The sequence below is a fragment of the Parus major genome, chromosome 3 (genome assembly GCF_001522545.3).
Source record: "Parus major isolate Abel chromosome 3, Parus_major1.1, whole genome shotgun sequence".
Lineage (NCBI taxonomy): Eukaryota > Metazoa > Chordata > Aves > Passeriformes > Paridae > Parus > Parus major.
This window is the reverse complement of record NC_031770.1, coordinates 84,291,304-84,310,247: the sequence shown is the minus strand read 5'-3', so window position 1 is coordinate 84,310,247 and position 18,944 is coordinate 84,291,304. Positions and strand designations below refer to the sequence as shown.

The window sequence follows — 18,944 nt, the reverse complement described above, 5'->3', positions numbered from 1 at the left end:
TTTCTGAAGAAATAAGCAAAAATTATGTAACACTTGAATATTTTTTCATAAATTTCTTGCTGTCTTTAAAGGACTATATTTATTTGAGAGGATGTGGGTTTTAGCTTCAGTTTTGAGGATGTGTAAAATTCTATAATTGCTAGTGTGTTACAGCATCACTTATCTGCATAACCTTATTGTAAACATACTTTCTCTTCCCCCCCACCCCCCTTTTCTGTGACAGATTTGGATGTACCCTGGTTGGTAGCTCAGAGTGTTCCAAGGGCAGAGTCCAGTAAACTGGATAAATCTGAAACTGAAGAAGGTTTTGTTGCTGGTTTTACTAGCCCAGAACTGAAAATAAGACCTACTGGTACCTCCATTGTCTGGCATTCAGAAGCTGAAAAGATGCTGACAAAAACCTCCAAAGGGAAAAATGAAGATACAAATAAATCCAAAGCTAAGGTTGCTAAGCTCATAAAAACAATAAAAGCTGAAAACACAAAAAAAGTTGTAAAACAGAACTCAAAGGACTCTGTTGTGTTAGTAGGCTACAAATGTTTGATAAGTGCAGCACTGGAAAATGCCTGTAGAAGGTTAGATGGTGAGCCTTCATACAATGCTAACGAAGGGCTGGACCCTAGAGTAGGTGGAATTCCTTGTGATACAAAGGCCTGCATCAGGCAAATAACTCGAAGAGACCTTCCATTGTTGCCATATGATGAAATGGCTGTCAAGACTGAAGGTGACCAACCAGGTCCAAGTAGTCCTGTGCACTGTGAAAATGAGGCTATTTTTGATAGACTGACTATCTCCCAGACAAGTTCTGGAACTATTCAAGCAGATAGTGCTGTACAACACAGAGGTACACTTGAAGGTTGTCATGGAGATCAACCAGCTTCCTCAGGAGTCAGGACAACTGAGGTCAAACCAAGTAATAAGAATCTTTATGAAGAGGAGAAAGGAGTGGCTCACACTGGATCATGGGCTAAGTTTCCACAAGATGAAGTGCACAAAGAGGATTTGCTGACACCTGGCGTTCAGTCTTCAGAATCTGGAAATAAACTGAAATTGGGAGAACAGGAACCCATGCTTGAAAAGGAAGAGGTCCATGAGAGAAACTGTCAGCATACCAGTGACACCTTGACAAAAATGAAAAGCAATCCACCTACTCTTTCAACAAAAGAAAACCAAATCTCTGCAAGTGGAGACATGACTAAATTACCAGATGTTAGTGTGACATATGCCTCTTCTAGATTTTCAGATTCAGGTGTAGAAAGTGAACCAAGTTCTTTTGCAACTCACCCCAACCCTGATCATGTTTTTGAAAATGTTCATGTACAAAGTGCACACAATGGTGAGAGAGTGTTTCCTCAGCCTTTACTAAAACCTGATTGTGTAATAAAAAACACAATCGAAAGCCACTGCACTGAGAGTACAAGTGCTGTAAGTGAAATACAGTCATCCCTGACATCCATAAATTCACTGCCTTCAGATGATGATGAGCTGTCTCCTGATGAGAATTCAAAGATATCTGTTGTACCTGAATGCCAGCTAAGTGACAGCAAAACAGTATTGGATCTAGGAGCAATTGACTTGCCAAAATGTGATGACAGTAAAACATCAAACCCCAATTTGCAGCAACAGCTTGTGTATTCAGGGCACTTAGATAACAGAACTCTATCTATACATTCCTCACTCTCAGGAAAAAAAGATCTGTTGCACTCGGTTGTTTCAGATGAGGACACGCCTACTGATGTGGAAAGTTATAGCCCGCAAACAGGCCCTGGCACAACCTGCAAGGACTCTCAGGACTCTGAAAGGCATCCTAGAGCTACAGAAGAAATATTTAAGTTGTGTTTGGAAACAACTTGTATGGATGAGCCATCTGCTGGTTCAGGTTCTTCATCTGTAAATGCAGTGGTTAACAAAACAAACAAAGGCAAACATAATGAGCCTCTAGAACTAAAGAGCCCAACCGAAGAACTGTCAGTAGCTGAAAGTGAAATTGGTACAGATAATCCTTCTCCAGCTGGTAGTGCTGACATGGTAAAGCAAGGGCTTGTTGAAAACTATTTTGGCTCTCAAAGCAGCACAGGTATTTCAGATATTTGGCCTACGGATAACAGCAATCCTATTAGCCCTCAAAAGGAATCATACGAAAAACAAATTATTTGTTCTTCCCAACAAGATGAGGAAGAAGAGGAGGATCACGAAATGATTGAAAATGGATATTATGAAGAAACTGATTATAGTATATTAGATGGAGCTTGCAGTGCTCACCAGGATCATGGCTTAGCAGAAGAGAGAGCCCTGAGATCTGAAATGATTGACAATGGACATCTGCAAGACATAATGACTGTGCCGCCTGTCTGTACCCCTGGTTGTTTGTCTTTCCCTTCTTCTCTGAGAGACTCTCCCTGCAATGTTACCTCTTCTTCAAAGAATAAATCTGATGCAATTACACAACAGCCAGGCAGCACATCCTACAGCTCAGCCTCAGCTGTTTCCTGGTATGAGAGCTCCCCAAAACCTCAAATGTTAGCGTAAGTGATTGTTTTAAAACAAGCTTTTTACTTCTAGAAATTATGTTACTATAATAGAGAAGGGGAAAAGAAGCATGGTTGGGCTGTAGAATGCCCCAGAACTGTGGCTTGTGGATTCTGCATGCCCAAGTATAACAGCATGTTCTAGATGTTCAGATAAAAAGTATCTTAGCACTAAACTTCTTTTATGAGTTATCTTGTAATTTCATGTGGTTTGAAAAACAAGCAAAACAGGATTTTTCTTCGTTATGTTTAAAAAATAATCATTCAGCTGAAGAATGATGTTGTAAAGGCTACTGAGCCTAAAAATGGTGTTTTATTAATTGGAAATTGTTAAAATAGCAAGCTTGAGAAAATATGCTTTGACTTGAAAAGCATAAATCAAAAAACATTGTCTAACTGGTTGTCCATCAGATTAGCTAAGTGAAGCAGATGTGAAATGCAAGCTATGGTAATAGCCTTATTTTTAAATCTTAATTCAAATATCAAAAATGTAACACCTTGGAGACCACAGTGCTCTAAATTACATTGCAGTTTGGATACCAAGAAAGCCAAATTTAGAGGAATATTAGGGATCCCAGATTGTACCTCTTCTGTAAACATAAGAATTTCCCTGATAAACCCCTGCTGCTAAATGAACATGTGAAGCAGCAGCTTATGTGTTGTATTGGAAGTAAAATGTTGCTGTGAAAGAAAAGAAAATTTAAAAAGAGAGGAAGAAACAAACACTGAGCAGGTGGAAGAGATATAAGACCAGATAGTTTGTGAAAAGCAGCTTGAGAACAGAAAGAAGGAGTGAGCAGTCGGGTGGAGGAAAACAAGTTAGAAGTAGCCAGAAAAGTAGCTTTTGAAATACTGTACAGTGGGTACTGGTGTGGAATGGGGAAGAGGAAGAGCAGAGAATACTGAGGCTGTTCTGTAACAATAAAAGTGAACTCAGAATAAAATCAAGGCCTTGGCCATGGGAAAAGAAGAGTCTCCTGGAACACAAGATAACTGTGAATCCAGAGGGTATGATCTGCTCTGTAAAGAACCACCCTTGAGTACAAATTCAAGTAGCTTCTGTTGCAGAGTGATAAGAGCAGCTGTCTGCAGTGGTTTCTGTTCAGTGTTTTCTGTTCTGCATTGAGGCCTGCCCCTGCCAGTTAGTGAGGAATGAGCTAAAGATAAAGCTGAGAAAACAGAACAAAAGGTAGAATGAGAGGAAAACAGCGAGCAGGCAGAAGAGGATGGGGTACAGCATGATGCCATAAGGGATCATGCAGAACAGATGCATTAATGAAGCATAAGAAAGCATAAAGCTTTATGTGCTACAGGGAAACTGATATGTAGTTTGGAAAGCCATACCCAAAAACTAAGGGAAGTGGAAGAAAGGGAGGAAGGAACACAAGAATGTGTTCACTCTTAGCATGTGAGGATTCTCAGCTATTAAAAACGTTATAGTGTATGTCTTCATAGAATATGTAAATGATAAGAAGTCTGGATCTGGCTATTTCAGAAACAATTCAGCCTACCACAGGAAACTTATGGTGAGACATTAAAGTACTGAACCCAGCTCTCTTCTGCCCTAAGAAATAGGCTAGCAAAAATTATCAATAGTCAGTGAAAATCTTAACTTTAACTTCCAATAGCTTATAATTTCTGTATTTTTTTTATTGCCTGGAAACAAAGCTGTTGCTTGCTTAAGACCACAATAAACCCAGCATTTTCAGTGGTTTCAGAAATACTTGAGAGTTTGCAAAGACAGAGGAGAAAAGAGAGTAGAGCTTGAGATAATGGTTTTTGTTACAGAGGAAAAGGAGCTGTAGGAATCTGCAGTAAAAATGTTTTGAGGAAATAGCTTATTTTGTGAAAATAGCAATTTGATATTTTCCTTCATACTAATGACATAGAATACAGAGCAAAATGACAGTAGAAAACTGTATCCTGGAAGACCCTACATTTATCTAGCAATAGTAAATGTATAAGTTTTTTGTTGTTGTTGTTCCAGTTTCCTACAGGCTAAAGAAGAATTGAGGCAACTTAAACTTCCGGGATTTATGTATAGTGATGTTTTCAAACTGGCTTCTTCAATACCTTATTTCAGTATGGAAGATGACGAGTGTTCAGAAGAAGGAGTACATCTTATAGTCTGTGTCCATGGCCTAGATGGTATGCTGGGAAATGTGATAGTGTACAAGAAAACAGTTCAGATTACCAGTGAGATTTAGCTTTGGTCATTCGAACTCTGAACTGAACACCTGAAATAGGTTCACTGAAGGGAAATGGGAATCTGAAATTGTACTGCTACATTTGACAATGTGTTCCATAAAATCTTTTAAATTAAGAATTCTATGTCTTTAATAAAACTTCCCTGCACATATATCTGTTTAATGCCATAGTTCACATCAGGTGCATCTTTCAGGTTTTTTCTGTTGTAAAGGCATTTGTCCATATTGTGGTAATAGAATGCAGTTACTGACAAAACTTTTTTCTTTAGAATTTCTGTGTTGTCAAGGAAAATTAAATATGTGTATATTATTAGGAAAAATAAATAGTACATGTAAAATGCAGTCAAGTGTTTATAAGGTTAAGTCACTGAATCATGGTGTGGTTGAAGGTGAAAGGGATTACTGAAGATTGTCTTATTTAAATTCCTTGCTCAGAGCAGAATCACCTACAGCAGATTGCCCAGGATGCAGCCTAGCTGGGTTTTTGAATATTTCCAAGGAAGAAGATTCTACTGTGGTAGAAGTGAGAAAATCTCTTTAATTGAAAGGGTTATAAAGTTTAAATAGCTTGAATGTATTCACCTAGTTTTAGTTCAAAGCCTATATGCATATTAAGAAACAATATCCCCTCTAGCTTTTGTGCATTTTTGAGATGCTTCTTAAATTAACAATGTAAGGAAACACGAGAGGGCAGTAGAATAGAGTATTGGACTGCACCAGCACTGCACAGGCACCTTCTTCATTTTTCAGATTCCTAACTTAAAAATTAAAATAACAACATAGTTTTTCTTGCCACATTTGGGCAGAAAGCAGCCTTTGTTAAGTACTTTTAAAAACTGGACTTGGAGGTATTCCCTCTTACTGGTGTAGATACTCTCATGCTGCTGCATGTAGAAGTGGCACAAAAGTTAACTTGACCAAGAAGCCTGTTGTTAAAAAACCATTTGTTTGCAGCCTTAGGAAAGTCCACATAGAATTTTCTTATGAAATGACAAGCTTATACAAGCTATTTCCTATAAATGACAGATGTAAATAAAAATCCTGTTCTCTAATTAAGGCAGAAAGGCTACCCTTTCTTAAAAAGTATCCATATGACTACTGATGTGGAAAAATCTCCAGGATGCTTAAACTAGCATTTGTTGTTTTGGGTACCAAAGTATCTAAAAGTATCTTTGTCTGCTGATAGTTCACTCTGCCTTTTCATTTTAAGAAAATACTCCTTCACTGAATTCTTTAAGTTCACTTTGAGTTCTTTAATTGGCTTTATCAAAATTAATTAGGTTTCCAAGAATGTAATGTTCACAGTGCTATGTATCAGTTGGAGGCTAAGACAAAATCAAACATGACTTCCTACATCCTTGCTTTTTTAAAACTGTTTGCATTGAATGTCATTTTCATAAACCATTTTGTCACTTAATTTGACATTATAGTTTATCTTTCAAAGTCTTACTGAATTTTAATTAGGGCTGAGAATATAATTAGCTGTGTTTAAATATAAAGCTCTGCCAGAGAGTCATTTCAATATTCTGAGTGCTTTTATTGCAAGTTAATTTTGCAGAATCTAACTCTTGATTGTTTTTCTTTTGAAGGTAACAGCGCAGACCTAAGATTAGTGAAGACTTACATTGAGCTAGGGCTGCCTGGAGGAAGAATTGAATTTCTTATGTCTGAAAGGAATCAGGTATTTGCCAACTAAAAAAGAATTTTTTTAAAGCTATGAACAGTACAAACCTTCAGACACATTTATATAATGGCACTATTGTGTTTACCACGTTTTGTATATTTTTATTGTATTCTCATGGAATCCATTATTTGATCTGTGACTTGTGTCAAAGTAATTACAAAATCTTCTATGGTACTGAAGGTAAATATTTTAAGTGGCAACATTTGTTACTACCAATTTGTTGTGTGGACTGTCTCCCCTAAGTTCTCAGCATAAACAGTTTGGATTGTGGATAAAATATGCTCAATACTAGTGGCAAAAATGGTAATAGTGAAAACTGGTGTGGCAAGGAGGAAGATGTGTGATTTCAGAAGATCTGAGAAATACAGAATTCCTGCTGCTTGCTCTTTTGTCAGCATACTGCAAGATCTACATCATAACACTGAACAAATATCGAATTACCTCTTGTGTTAAACTTTTGTGAATTGTATTATTTTCTGATGAAGTAAACTTGCCAAAGCACAAAAGACCAATTTTTACTTTTTGTCTGTGTGTATTACATATTGTATTAGACATACTTCAGAGATGAACTAGAACAAAGTCTTGTCAGTGGCTCAAACAAAAGCTTCATTTAGTGCACTAGCATTTTTCCAGCAGTAACTGCTGGGATGCTTTGTGAAACAGGCTGGACAGGCACCAAGCCAGGCCTTCTCTTCTCTAGCCCTATAGTTTGTGTCAGTCAGCAGCTGTGAGACTTTCTGATTTGTGGATTCTGAGACCACTGAGCCCAATAGCTGCTGACAGATTTTCTCCTTAACATTGGCTGATTCCTTTTGATTGTTTCTACTTCTGTATCCATAGCATATAGTCGAGATTAATTCTGTGGTTTGTATACATTAGTAATTCAGTTGCAAAAAAAGGAAATTGAAATAATTTACTTACAGCTTGCTTTGGAAAAAAATTTCTCAATAATCATTGCTCATTCACTGCTTCAGTTAATCACATATTTTATAAACAAGTACAATTTCTCCTTCAGGAGGCAACTGAAGAGACTTAGTCCATTTATTATTTCTTACAATTAGATGTGAAAGTTCCTGTTCATCCATAATACTGTTCCCAGCCTGCCTGAAACTTCCTGTCATTTAAAATGGAACGATCAGAACTAGACAGGGCATTTAAGATGCATTTGCACTATGGACTGACAAAATGCTATACTGCTATTTTCTTTCCTTGCTTTCCAAACGTAGCTGGATATATGCAACAGATAGATGCAATAGATACGTCAGTTTTTGTTTACATATACAGTTAGGACTGGTTTTCTCTGTGTAACATTGGTTTGCATTTTTTGCCATTTTATCACAGGCATGCAGTAGTATAAGATTCTTCTGAAATTCTGATTTGTTCTATATTTGACTACCCTGGATATTTAGTTTTGTCTACAAACTGATATTTCATCTCTTTCTTTCCTTTCCCAGATCATTTACAAATATGCTGAACACTACAGATTTTAGCACAGATTCTTTGGAGCTTGTGTTGAAAAGTTCTAGGCAGACTTTGTCTATCTCTTTTAATTTCTTACTGCTGATCTTGGGAGAGAATCAGCTATGAACTGGGGATAAGGCCTTAAGAATTTTGTTTGTTCGTTTCATTTTGAATAACCAGTATTACTGTAGACTGCTGTTGCAGTAATTGTCTCATCTCTGTTTCATGAGCAGTGTGATATAATTCTGAATATGCAGTTTGGTCTTCTGTTTCACTACAGATAATCTTAAGTGTAGAGAACAGCTTAGAAGTAAGGCTGGGTGTGTAACGTTAAGATTTGTTTTGGTGTTTTAGAATAAAGTAGTCTTAATGTAAAATGTGTATCACTTTATTCCATGTTACAGGAAAATGACATGAAAATTTTATTATAACTAGCTGTAGTGTTTTTATTCAGAGTTAATATTGATGCTTTTATTTGTGTGCTGTTGATCAAAACACTGGAAGTAAGAATTCAGACTGAATGCACAATGTATATTGCTGCATTAGAAAATACAGTTATTATTTTTTATTTCTTTTATTTTACAGAATGATACCTTTGCTGATTTTGATTCCATGACAGATCGTCTTTTAGATGAAATTATACAGTATATACAAATTTATAATCTACCCCTTTCAAAAATCAGGTAATATCTGTTCTATACTATTTACAGAAATAAACTTGAAACTAGAGCCCTGGGTTGTTTTAAACTGTGATGCTCAGGAGCAGGCCAAAAGAGAGATGGTAAAAAGAAGTTTGGGACGGGAGAAGTAGGGGAAAGGAGGACAATGGAGAGAGAGGGAATTGCCAGGTGAAAGACTGACCAATGCTGTAAGCTTATCTGTTGGTGGTTTTAGGGTAGAGGTTAAGCATTACATTTAAGGAATTGCCTTCCTGTGCTTCCACAAATTCTGCAAAATAGAATTCTGCAGAAAAGCAGATAGTATTTTGAGAAAGTCAAAGGAACCTGTAATAATAGCACTATGCCACGATGAAGTTAGCTTCCTTCTGATTTTATAGTCCCTTCACCAAGTATGACATGGTAGACTGTCTTGTCACTCCTACAGGGCACTTTGATCTTACCTGTGATGTTGATGGGCAGCTGCATGAAAATATATTTCATTATTTTTTGTTTTCTGATTGTTTCATCTGCTAAAGAGCATGTTTTACATCTTATTAGAGGGCTTACTGCAGTCTATGCATTCCTGTTTTCTTTTACATTTACTTCCAGGGAATGCCCATTACATTTATTTTCTCAAAGTAAGATGTACCATTTGGGCAGACTACCTTACTAACTCAGCAGTGTTGCTGCAGTTAGCTCACCAATAGATGAAAGGAGCTAATTCAAGCCTGACTTCCATCCATTTATTTAGGCATCCTCAAATTACACATCCAGAAAGTTTTTTGACTTGCTAGTCACATGTTTCTGACAAGTTTCCGTGTTCACGTGTTTGGTAGGCCTTGTTCAGACGGAGGAAACATCTAAAATTTTTAAACATAATCTCACTATTTAAGCAAAAGTTTCTGTTTTGAGATAGGCAAGATTTGGCATGCTTAATTTTGTCTAAACTGTTGATTTAAAAATTAAAAAAGCACTGTGTGATCATATTTTTGTTTCACAGACTACATGGTAGCACCTTTGGTATGTGAGAGAAGAGTTCTGTAACCCACAAGCATACACCAGGATCTTCTCTCCCATGCTGTTGTCTGAAGACTTTAATGAGCAAACCCACCCACTTATCTTCTCACTGTTTATACCTGAGAACTGAACTCTTGTTTACTTTTGGTTTGCTTCTCTCATAAGACTTCTGATTTGTAAATATTTTTCACTTTTATTTGCTACTTGTCACTTTAGAAAAAAAAGAAATTATGAATTTTTATTTTAGTTTCTTTTTTAAGGTGTATACTTGTCTTGGGCCCTACTGAAGCAGAAGTTTTCATTCCTCAGCTTAAGCTTTTCTTAAGAGAAAGTTCAATCTGCCAACAAATCCTGTAGCTGTTCTCTGGTAGCTACATGAGAGAGCTTTTAGAACGACATGTTCCTCTCTGTGAAGCCTTGAAGGGACAACCCAGAAAGCCTGGGAAAGTATTACTGAGAAATCTTCTGCTCAAGACACCAATGCTTTCCTGCCTCATTTTGGTTATACCATTGTAGAAGGTAGCTCTTGTAATCTTTGGTGTCCTGAATGATGCTGGTTTCTCTTCATAAAATCTCCCCATCTCCTAAAAGAAGTGTTCTCTTTAGAAGTGCTGCTCCATAACCCAGTCAAAATAGACATCAGCCTCCAGATCTGTGATTTTGTATGGCAAAAAAACCCGATATCCTAAGATGGTTGGATTCCGTCTTGCTTAAGCAGCTGGACATCAGCATCCCAGGGCTTCATGATAAAGACAATGATGTTCATGGTGGGAGTTCTAGCTTCCTTGGGTCTGGATAGATTAATTTCATATTTCTGTATTTCCACTTGGCACAATATGCTCTTTCTTTTGTTTCCCATTTACTCATTTTCTCCTCCCATTCTCTGTTATCCTGAATGCCAGCTTTTTCACCTGAGTTACACAACTGTGCTCCTAGAGTAACCATAAATAGACCACTGGGGATCTCTGCCATGTGATACCTGTACCTACAGTCTTCCACACCACACTTCATTCTGGTGATACACAGTTCGGGCCACAGAGAATAACTACTTGTAATTAGAAACTGTAGTGGAACTAAGGCAACTTTAGACCTGACTTGGTACTTCACTGGCAGATGATTGTTGTCACAGCTTAAACAAATCAAAATCAGCTCAGGTCAAGATAAATCCAGAGCTGTTCTGAGGTTCTGCCATTTATTCAGATAAATGCAGAGCCTCATGTGCTCTGAAGTAATGGTGAAATCTTACTTAATGTGCTACATTCCTGTACTGAGAAAAGACACTCCCTGTACCACTGCAATAGGGTCAGCTTCAGTAATCATTTTTGGTACTTGGAGAGCTAATATCAGTTATTGCAGCAATTCACTATCTGACACATTCGTTCATTTCTGAATAAAATCTTTGTGCTCACAACAAGCATTCAGCAAGCGTGAGCTGGAAGTTTGATTCAGAAGAAATGCAATTTGCTGTATGAAAGAACTGTTTAGTAAAGAATCACAGGAGGCTTTAGGTTGAGGGGACATCTGGAGGTCAGTTGGACCCATCATACCAATGCCACCATCAAAGTTAATGCAGCTTTAAAGCATGTCAAATTGGTCAGTGATACCCATTCAAGTTTGGAGTATCTGTGAAGATAGAAGCCCTCCTATTTATCTAGGCAGCTGGGGAATAAACCACCTGCTCCTGTAGTGTAGTTTCAGAAACGATTTTGCACATGTCAGGTCTTACATAAATTTCTGATGACTTGTGTTGGACTTTGACCTCAGGCAGATTAATCAGGTTGTCATCCTCTTCCTTAATTAACATTGGCTCATAAAAAAACCTGAAAGTTTTTAATGCTATGCATCTATTAAACATCTTTTTCTTTTTTTCAGCACCTCATTGATTATGACTCTTGATTGATTTTTCTTCCTTACATGAATTTTTGTAGTTGGACAATATTTTTGTTATTGGCACAGAGTAATGAGGATGTCTCATTTTCTGATGGTGTCTGATTTTCTAGTATGATCTGAATTGGTAGATTTGTATCATAAAGCATTTATAAAAACGCTAATTCTGTTAACTTCAGTGTGCTAATGATACACTCAGAATATTGTAATATTGCCACCTAGTGTTCATTGCTTTTGAACAGCATCTCATGAGTAGGATGGATTACATTCCTGTCTTACACTTTCAAGACCCTGTTTGAAGAATTTTCCTTTTCCCGCCCTTTTTGATTTGAGAAAATTTTTAAACCTTTCTCTATTAAAAAACAAATTTAAGCCTTATTATGTGTTCACCTAAGCATCTGGAATGGACCACAATGTATTACAGTAACCTTTAGTGTATTTCTAAGGCTTTTCAAATTAAGTACAAGTGTTTAATCTTTGAGGTACGTTCACACAGCTGATTGTGAGCTCCCAGTTTTCCTCAAAAAGGATCTTTCATGTTTCTGAAGTTTTGGTTAGGTATGCTCTTAGGGATGATAGAATTGATAGATGGGTTGCTGCTTTTTTCACAGAAAATGCCCTTTTTTATGGCACCATATAAGAATTTTGCATCCCCTTATGACTTTTAGTAAATACTGTCTGAACTGCAGGAATACCGTCAAGAGAGTATCTCTGCTAATGTTCAAATCTTCTTTAGAAAACAATCTGTTTTACTCAAAAGCAGTTACATCATGCAGATCATCTTCAGGATCAGCTCCATTTCTGTGGGCATTTACTTGTTCTTAAAGAAACCTGTGGTTTTGTTGTTTTAGTGTGGATTTTATGATGTCCTTGATGTCCTCCAAGGGAATAGTTTTAAATTTTAGTATTCAAGAGAGCAGCTCAGTATTTTGTTTTGCAAACGCACTGCTATTGTGCTGACACCACAGAGGATACCTAATCTTTTATTTCAAAATTAGTTAGTCAAATATAATTTGAATTTCTCATACAAATAATATTGGAAATCTAGTAGTAAAAGCAACTGAGAAGAATATACATACATGATTAAACTGTGTATAAATAATAAGCAAAAAACCTTTTTCTGTCATAGAAATGCATAATTATTTTGGAGTTTAGGAGTTCAGGGTGGTTCTGCCATTCTATGACCAATTGTTAGAATTGCTTTATTTACATTTAAATTGGTATTTTCCAAGGCAGTGATTCTTGCTCGGGAAGCATTTAAACAGTCAAGTAATCTTTCAGCACTGTATTTTACACAGATGTTATAGAAAACTTTGTTTGAGCTACTTTTGTTCATGAATGTAGTGATACAAAGCAAACAGGAACAATGACCCTAGAGGTACAATACTGTAGCACATACGTGAGCCAGCAATGATAGTTCTCCTGTAAATAATTTTGGATGGTTTTCTCTTTTCACATATCCTGGGGTTCCATCTGTAATGCAGGAAGGCACTCTTTCCTTTTAACTTTGTGAGTTTGGTCCCTACCATATAGTCTTTAAGTTAGTGCCTAGTGTGGTGTGGTCCTTACCTCAGCAGGGATCTGTAAGCATAATAACTAGAATTGCTTAATTTTATAGTGTCTGTTTTATAGAAATGCTTTATATAGGCTTGTGTATATGACAGTAAGCACCCCGCATTAAGTAATAAACATTACTTAATATACTTAATTTACTTAATAGGTAGAAGAAGCTAAAGAGTCCCATCCATCTTTTCCTTATATTGCTTAATCAGGGAAACACCTAAAAGTATTGTCCTGACAGAGACATATTCTTCAATTGCTTGCTCAAGCTGATAATTTTGGTCAATCTGCTAAGCAGATCTGAGATGTTGCTTCTGTTTTTAAATAATCAGGTTCAGTTAAGTAATAGTTTTCCCCCTATTAAGACTACCTTTGGAATCTGTCTCCACTAGATTCAGGAATGCTCATACATTTATCACATTGAGTGCCATCACATGACAAAGTAATGATATTTTCAGTCACACATGGTTCATGAAATATTTTAATAGTTGATGCTAAAGGAAATGAATCGAGAAGTAATGATGGGTTTGGGTGGTAGATGTTTGTGGAAAGATAGTTTGGTTTTGATAGCTTTTCAAAAATGCTGTATAAAATATTTCTGGAGGAGCTCAAAACATGTTTATAATGAATTTGTGCAGCTTAAGAGATATGGACAAACTGTGCTTTCTGTATGGCTTAAAATACAGGTCTGAATGGGAACTTTTCATTAATTTCTTCCTATGCTCTTTTAGCATTTCATGACACTGATTTTCTTTTTCTTTGTTACAAAAAAAAATAATCCTGCCATAAAATTCCATGTTATATTGCCTTTTTTTTTTTAAACAGCTTTATTGGACACTCACTGGGTAATTTAATAATCCGTTCAGTGCTCACGAGACATCGATTTAAGTATTACCTCAACAAACTTCATACCTTCCTGTCTCTGTCTGGACCACATCTTGGTACCCTCTACAACAGCAGTGCTCTTGTTAATACAGGTGAAGTATTATTTTCAGTAGTATTAGTTTAGGGGAAATCTTGTCTTTGAAATGCACTTAGCAATTTCATATGGGGTCCACATTTCTGCATTACTGTGATTTTGAGAAACTGTATATTTCACTGTCATAAGCAGAGAGAAGGGTAATAAAATAAAGTATCAATAAAAGGATGTGCAAGAGGTGATTGGCATAAGTATTTTCCAGTATGTTTGGTTCAGGTTTTCTGTTGCAGCATAAATAAACTCCAGTTTTAATCTGTTGAGCTCAATTTATTATAAACTGAATTTGAATATATTTAATCTGCTGAACAATTAGATAAAATAAATTAAAATTATTCTGAACTGTTGGTGTCTTTACTCTCTCAAAAATGCCTTACAGCCTGCAGTGTGTTTCTGCAGATGTGTATGGCAAGGGAGGCAAGATTTTCTGAAAAGTCATACAGTTATTATTATTATTGTTGTTGTTGTTATTATTATTATTGTTGTTATTAACTAATGGAGAGAATATAGCACCATAGAAAACATTCTACTATGGTATCCCTGTGGGAAAATTCTGCTTCTTTTTTTCAAGTTACATTTAATGAGTTCAGTTTAGAAACTGGAGAAGTAATGCCTGTTGTTTTTTGAACATCAGAATGTTCTATTATTATATAAATTATTGAAATAGAATGTGTATGTTCTAGCTAACATTACTGTATTTACACTTTCTGGAAGTTGTTTTTTGTGGGCAGGCATGTACATTAGTGGAAATAAAGACTTTCCTGATTTATTGTATAGATAGGATAGAAAATGAAAATATAAACTGTTTCTGACCTTGACAGTGCTTACATGAAAAGTAAAATTAACGTCTGAGAGATTGTTATGAACTTTATGTATTATGCTTACATTTAATTAGTTTTCATGTTTTATTGTGGATCTATACTCATGTTGTACCTAACAATACAGGACTGTGGTTTATGCAGAAATGGAAGAAGTCTGGTTCTTTATTGCAATTGACATGTCGAGACCATTCAGATCCACGACAGACATTTTTATATAAACTTAGTAAAAAAGCAGGTAAGCTTTGTTAATGCTTCCTATCTCTTAAATGCAACTGTGCACAAATGTAAAGAGGAAAGTTGAAAAAAAAAATAACTTATTTTCAAAAACCTCATTTCAGTTTTAATATTTAAGAATTACTTTAGTCCTGTATTCTTCAAGTAAAGTAAACAGTAAACCATTTTTGTTGCAGAGGTAGGATATTACTTTGAGACTTTCCTTCCTAACGAGCAGAACTTGAGTGTAGCCACTATACCAACAGATAAATAGGGGATTTTTTAATATCTATCTGTGAGCCACTCTGTCAAGTCAAGTACATTCATACACATTTAGGATTACCTGTTCTTTTATCTGCCTTTCTTATCTGTACTCTAAGTCTAAAATTCTACTTTAAAGTTTTTGCTAACTGGTCTTTTATTACCTCATTAAGATGGTCAGGGAAAACAAAAACTCATTTTCTTAAAGGAAGGAAAAGTTGTACTGAGCATAATAGCTAAATCTCAGATTAGATTATTCATACTATATTGTTCTATACAGTTTTCTCTGGGTTGAATATCCTTATTTCAACTGTTGGCCAAGAATGTGTTTTGCCAGTGGATAATTTGCCAGCAGGGGGGTAGTTTCCATTAAGCATTATAAAACTGTTGAGGATTCATCTGACAGATGTTTCTGAATGTGTGTCAGTCAAGCAGTTGTGGAGCCAGAGATGCTCGTGCTATTTTGTGAAAAATCCAGGCACACTCCTACATCAAAATATTTCTAGGTTGTCACAGCTGGAATTTTGTTAAAATCAACAAAGTACAAAGATATGGGCAGGAGAAAACTGACATATAGCTCTTGAGGTGCTTGAATATAAAATTTACAGGACTTGGAAGAAGCAGAAATAATAAAGAAGGAGCAAAATTATAGGTAAGATATATTGATCTAAAATAGATTTTAGAAAAACTTGGGGGTTTTTTACCCTTTTCTTCAGAATCTACTATCACAAAGTGATTTTGTTGATGATAAGGTAATATTTAAAGCTGAACTGGTATTTAAAAGGGAACTCAGTGTAGTTTTGCTGTCTTTTGAAAAGCAATGTTTGAATGTAAACAGATGTTTTGTGGGAAGTTACACACTGGATGCTGAGTAAGACTGTAGGACCCCTGTAAAGAGATAATCAGATTAATTAATCACTTGGCTTTAAAAAAATTCATATTCCATGGTTTTTATGTGTATATAGCTCAACATGACTACAGGCACTGTCATTTGAGTGCTGTTGTCTGTTGTAGAAATGTGACGTATTTTCTAATGACATGCCGTTATACGACAGGATTTTTGAAAGACCTAGATAGCATCGTCTCAAGAGTCATAATGTGCATTTCAGACTTTGTTCCCCATAAATGGTAGAAGGAGTATAAAAGTCTTAAGGCTTAGTTTCTGCTTTTTTCTTTCTTACCAAAAAGATGGAAAGCACTGTATTTTGGGCCATAGCCTCATACACCATCTTGTTTCCAAGTCCTTCAGTGAGGTTGGTGTAAAAGAGAAGGAAAGGCTGGGGGAGACAGGAGAAAGAGATGTAAAAAAGTAATAATTTTAGATAAGGAGAAAAGAAAGTAAATTTTATGCTTCCCTCATAAAGAAGGAAGAAAGTTTTCCTTTGAGGGGTGAGTTAATATACTGTATGTACAATGTAGATATTGGTGCCTTTAAATCTTGGTATCTGTAAAAGGCCTGCTTCTGTCCTGCCATCTCTTTTTTCACTCAGTTGGCATACAGGATCGGCCGTGCTTGACTCTCAGACACAAGGTGAGAGGCATTTGGGATTCCCCAACCTGCACAATTCCTCTTTTCAGATTCTCAATACAGGGAATTTGTGTACTGGGATTCTAAACATGTCTTTCCAGAAGTCACTTAACTCCAGGGTACATGCAAGAGACTGACAACACTGTAGAGAAGTATTGCCCTGATTTTGCAACTTCTGTTGATTTTTGTAATCATATAGGAAAACAGAGGTCTAAGATGAAGAAACATCTGTTAATGCTTAATATGGTGTCTTCTTTGGACATTGGCTTTGTATCTGGGAAAATCCCTAAGGAAGCAAAAAATAAAACTTACTGTGGATCCAGCAGGTGGTGTTTTGAGGGTTAAGGTCTCAGCTACATTGTTGTATGGTGGCTTGTGACTCTAGACTTCAAATTTGCCAAAAAGCATACATGTTAAACACATGTTGCTTAACTGCAAAATGGATGAAGAACAGGTAAACAGTAAAATTCACTTACCTTATGAAATACCTTATATACTTTCTTTGTTCGTGCTGAACATTTTGATCAAACACTTTTTCATAATGAAAGATTACTGATACTTAGGTCTAAAATATGATATTTAGAAGGGGCTATTCTAAGGCAAATTTTTTTCTTAAAGTGCTCCATTGTGTTTGGCCTAAAGCAGATGCACAGCATCTGCTGCAGCTTTCTAGAGAAAATGTAACAAATGTCTTTAAAGGCTGTAACGCTGTCATTACTAGGGGTTCCACTGTTCTGCTATTAGCATGGTTGTCCAAGAAGTAGGAAGTCTGGGTTTAGTTATAAAGGTTTAATTATACTTCGGGGTTGTGTTGGGTGGATTCTGCACCTATGCTTGAGCTGGTTAAACCTTACAATGAGACAGTGCCTTATGGAGGCACCTGCACTAGGTGGGCTGTATCATGTATGTGTTGGTGCTAGGCATGAATTCAAATGCAGCTATTGTCTGAAACATCAGTGAAGACAAGGCACCTCCATCTTTAGGTTTCTTTAAATGATGTGGAGGCTTTACTCTCCTCCGTATAGTCAGAAACCAACAACTGTATTGAAGATGAAGGTTTGAACCATACTCGGTTTAATGGGAAACTCTACAACTGAGCCATGGCCATGTGTATTAAATATGTACAGAGGAATGGCTGGTATCAAACATCACATTATTTTGTAGCTCTACCTGTTGTAATTGTTTTTTCTCGTTTTTGTGCAAGATCCTGTAATGAATTAGTGTCAAATATCAGTTGTAAAATGTTTTAATTATTCTGTAGTAATAGATTGAAGGATTTGCTATAAGTGATACCTTTTTTCTTGTAGGTCTTCATTACTTCAAAAACATTGTGTTAGTAGGATCTCTGCAGGATCGTTATGTTCCTTATCACTCTGCTCGCATTGAGATGTGTAAAACAGCTTTAAAGGATAAACAATCAGGTAATAAATACCCTGGAAAATAAACAAATTACTCAGTTTAAAATCTCATACCTATCAATCTCCTCCTATTTAATTTTGGCTGCTTAACTGAGGCACTTCTATTATGTGTTTAAAAACTCTGGGCTTTAGTAAGTAATAGTAAGTAGTAGTAGAGAGAAAATCCTTGTGGAGGCTGACTTGCTTTCTGTATCTGTCCTGTTCTATTACATGCAGCTGGAGATGAGACTGAACAAGTTTCTAGTTTACTGACTTTGCTGAAAGTTAGGTGAGATAGACACAGCCCTTGATGCACTATTCCAAGAATGTGGAGGACAAATAATTTTAATTTTTGAGGGTAATTGTAGCATCAAGCCCTGGGCTGTATTTAGCTGTGGCTTAATAATAGCACCGAAAGAAAAGGTAATTTTTCCATAATCAGTTAGGGTCTGTTGTACTGGCTGTTGAGATATCCTAGCACAATTGCATTTCAGTATTATTTTTTGACAATAACTTCTACGTAATGTAATAAATTAATACTGATTAGTACATTCTCAATATAAATGTACAAATACTAAAATGCATAGCTTCAAATTATTTTTCCAACATTTCTAGAGGAAATTAAACTTTCTGTGTGTTCTGTCTTAACAGAACCACAGCATAACACATTTCATTACTTCTCTTACTCTGGAATGTGTTCATTTTGAGTCCAAAGTCAAAGAATTGTGTTTGTTTCTACCAATTC

At 36.2% G+C, this 18,944-nt stretch overlaps 1 protein-coding gene across 3 annotated transcripts in view; it reads left to right on the top strand.

The window, feature by feature from the left end:
- FAM135A (family with sequence similarity 135 member A) overlaps positions 1–18,944 on the top strand; it is a 79,092-nt gene that overhangs the window by 58,706 nt on the left and 1,442 nt on the right. For 2 of the 3 annotated variants that reach the window (XM_015620635.3, XM_015620633.3), the window contains 7 exons: positions 224–2,525; positions 4,516–4,676; positions 6,325–6,416; positions 8,466–8,563; positions 13,829–13,980; positions 14,925–15,035; positions 18,110–18,223. In XM_015620635.3, coding sequence (XP_015476121.1) covers positions 224–2,525; positions 4,516–4,676; positions 6,325–6,416; positions 8,466–8,563; positions 13,829–13,980; positions 14,925–15,035; positions 18,110–18,223 — 3,030 coding nt within the window. The remainder of the gene's footprint in view (positions 1–223; positions 2,526–4,515; positions 4,677–6,324; positions 6,417–8,465; positions 8,564–13,828; positions 13,981–14,924; positions 15,036–18,109; positions 18,224–18,944) is intronic. The other variant, XR_004496486.1, reaches the window with a different exon arrangement.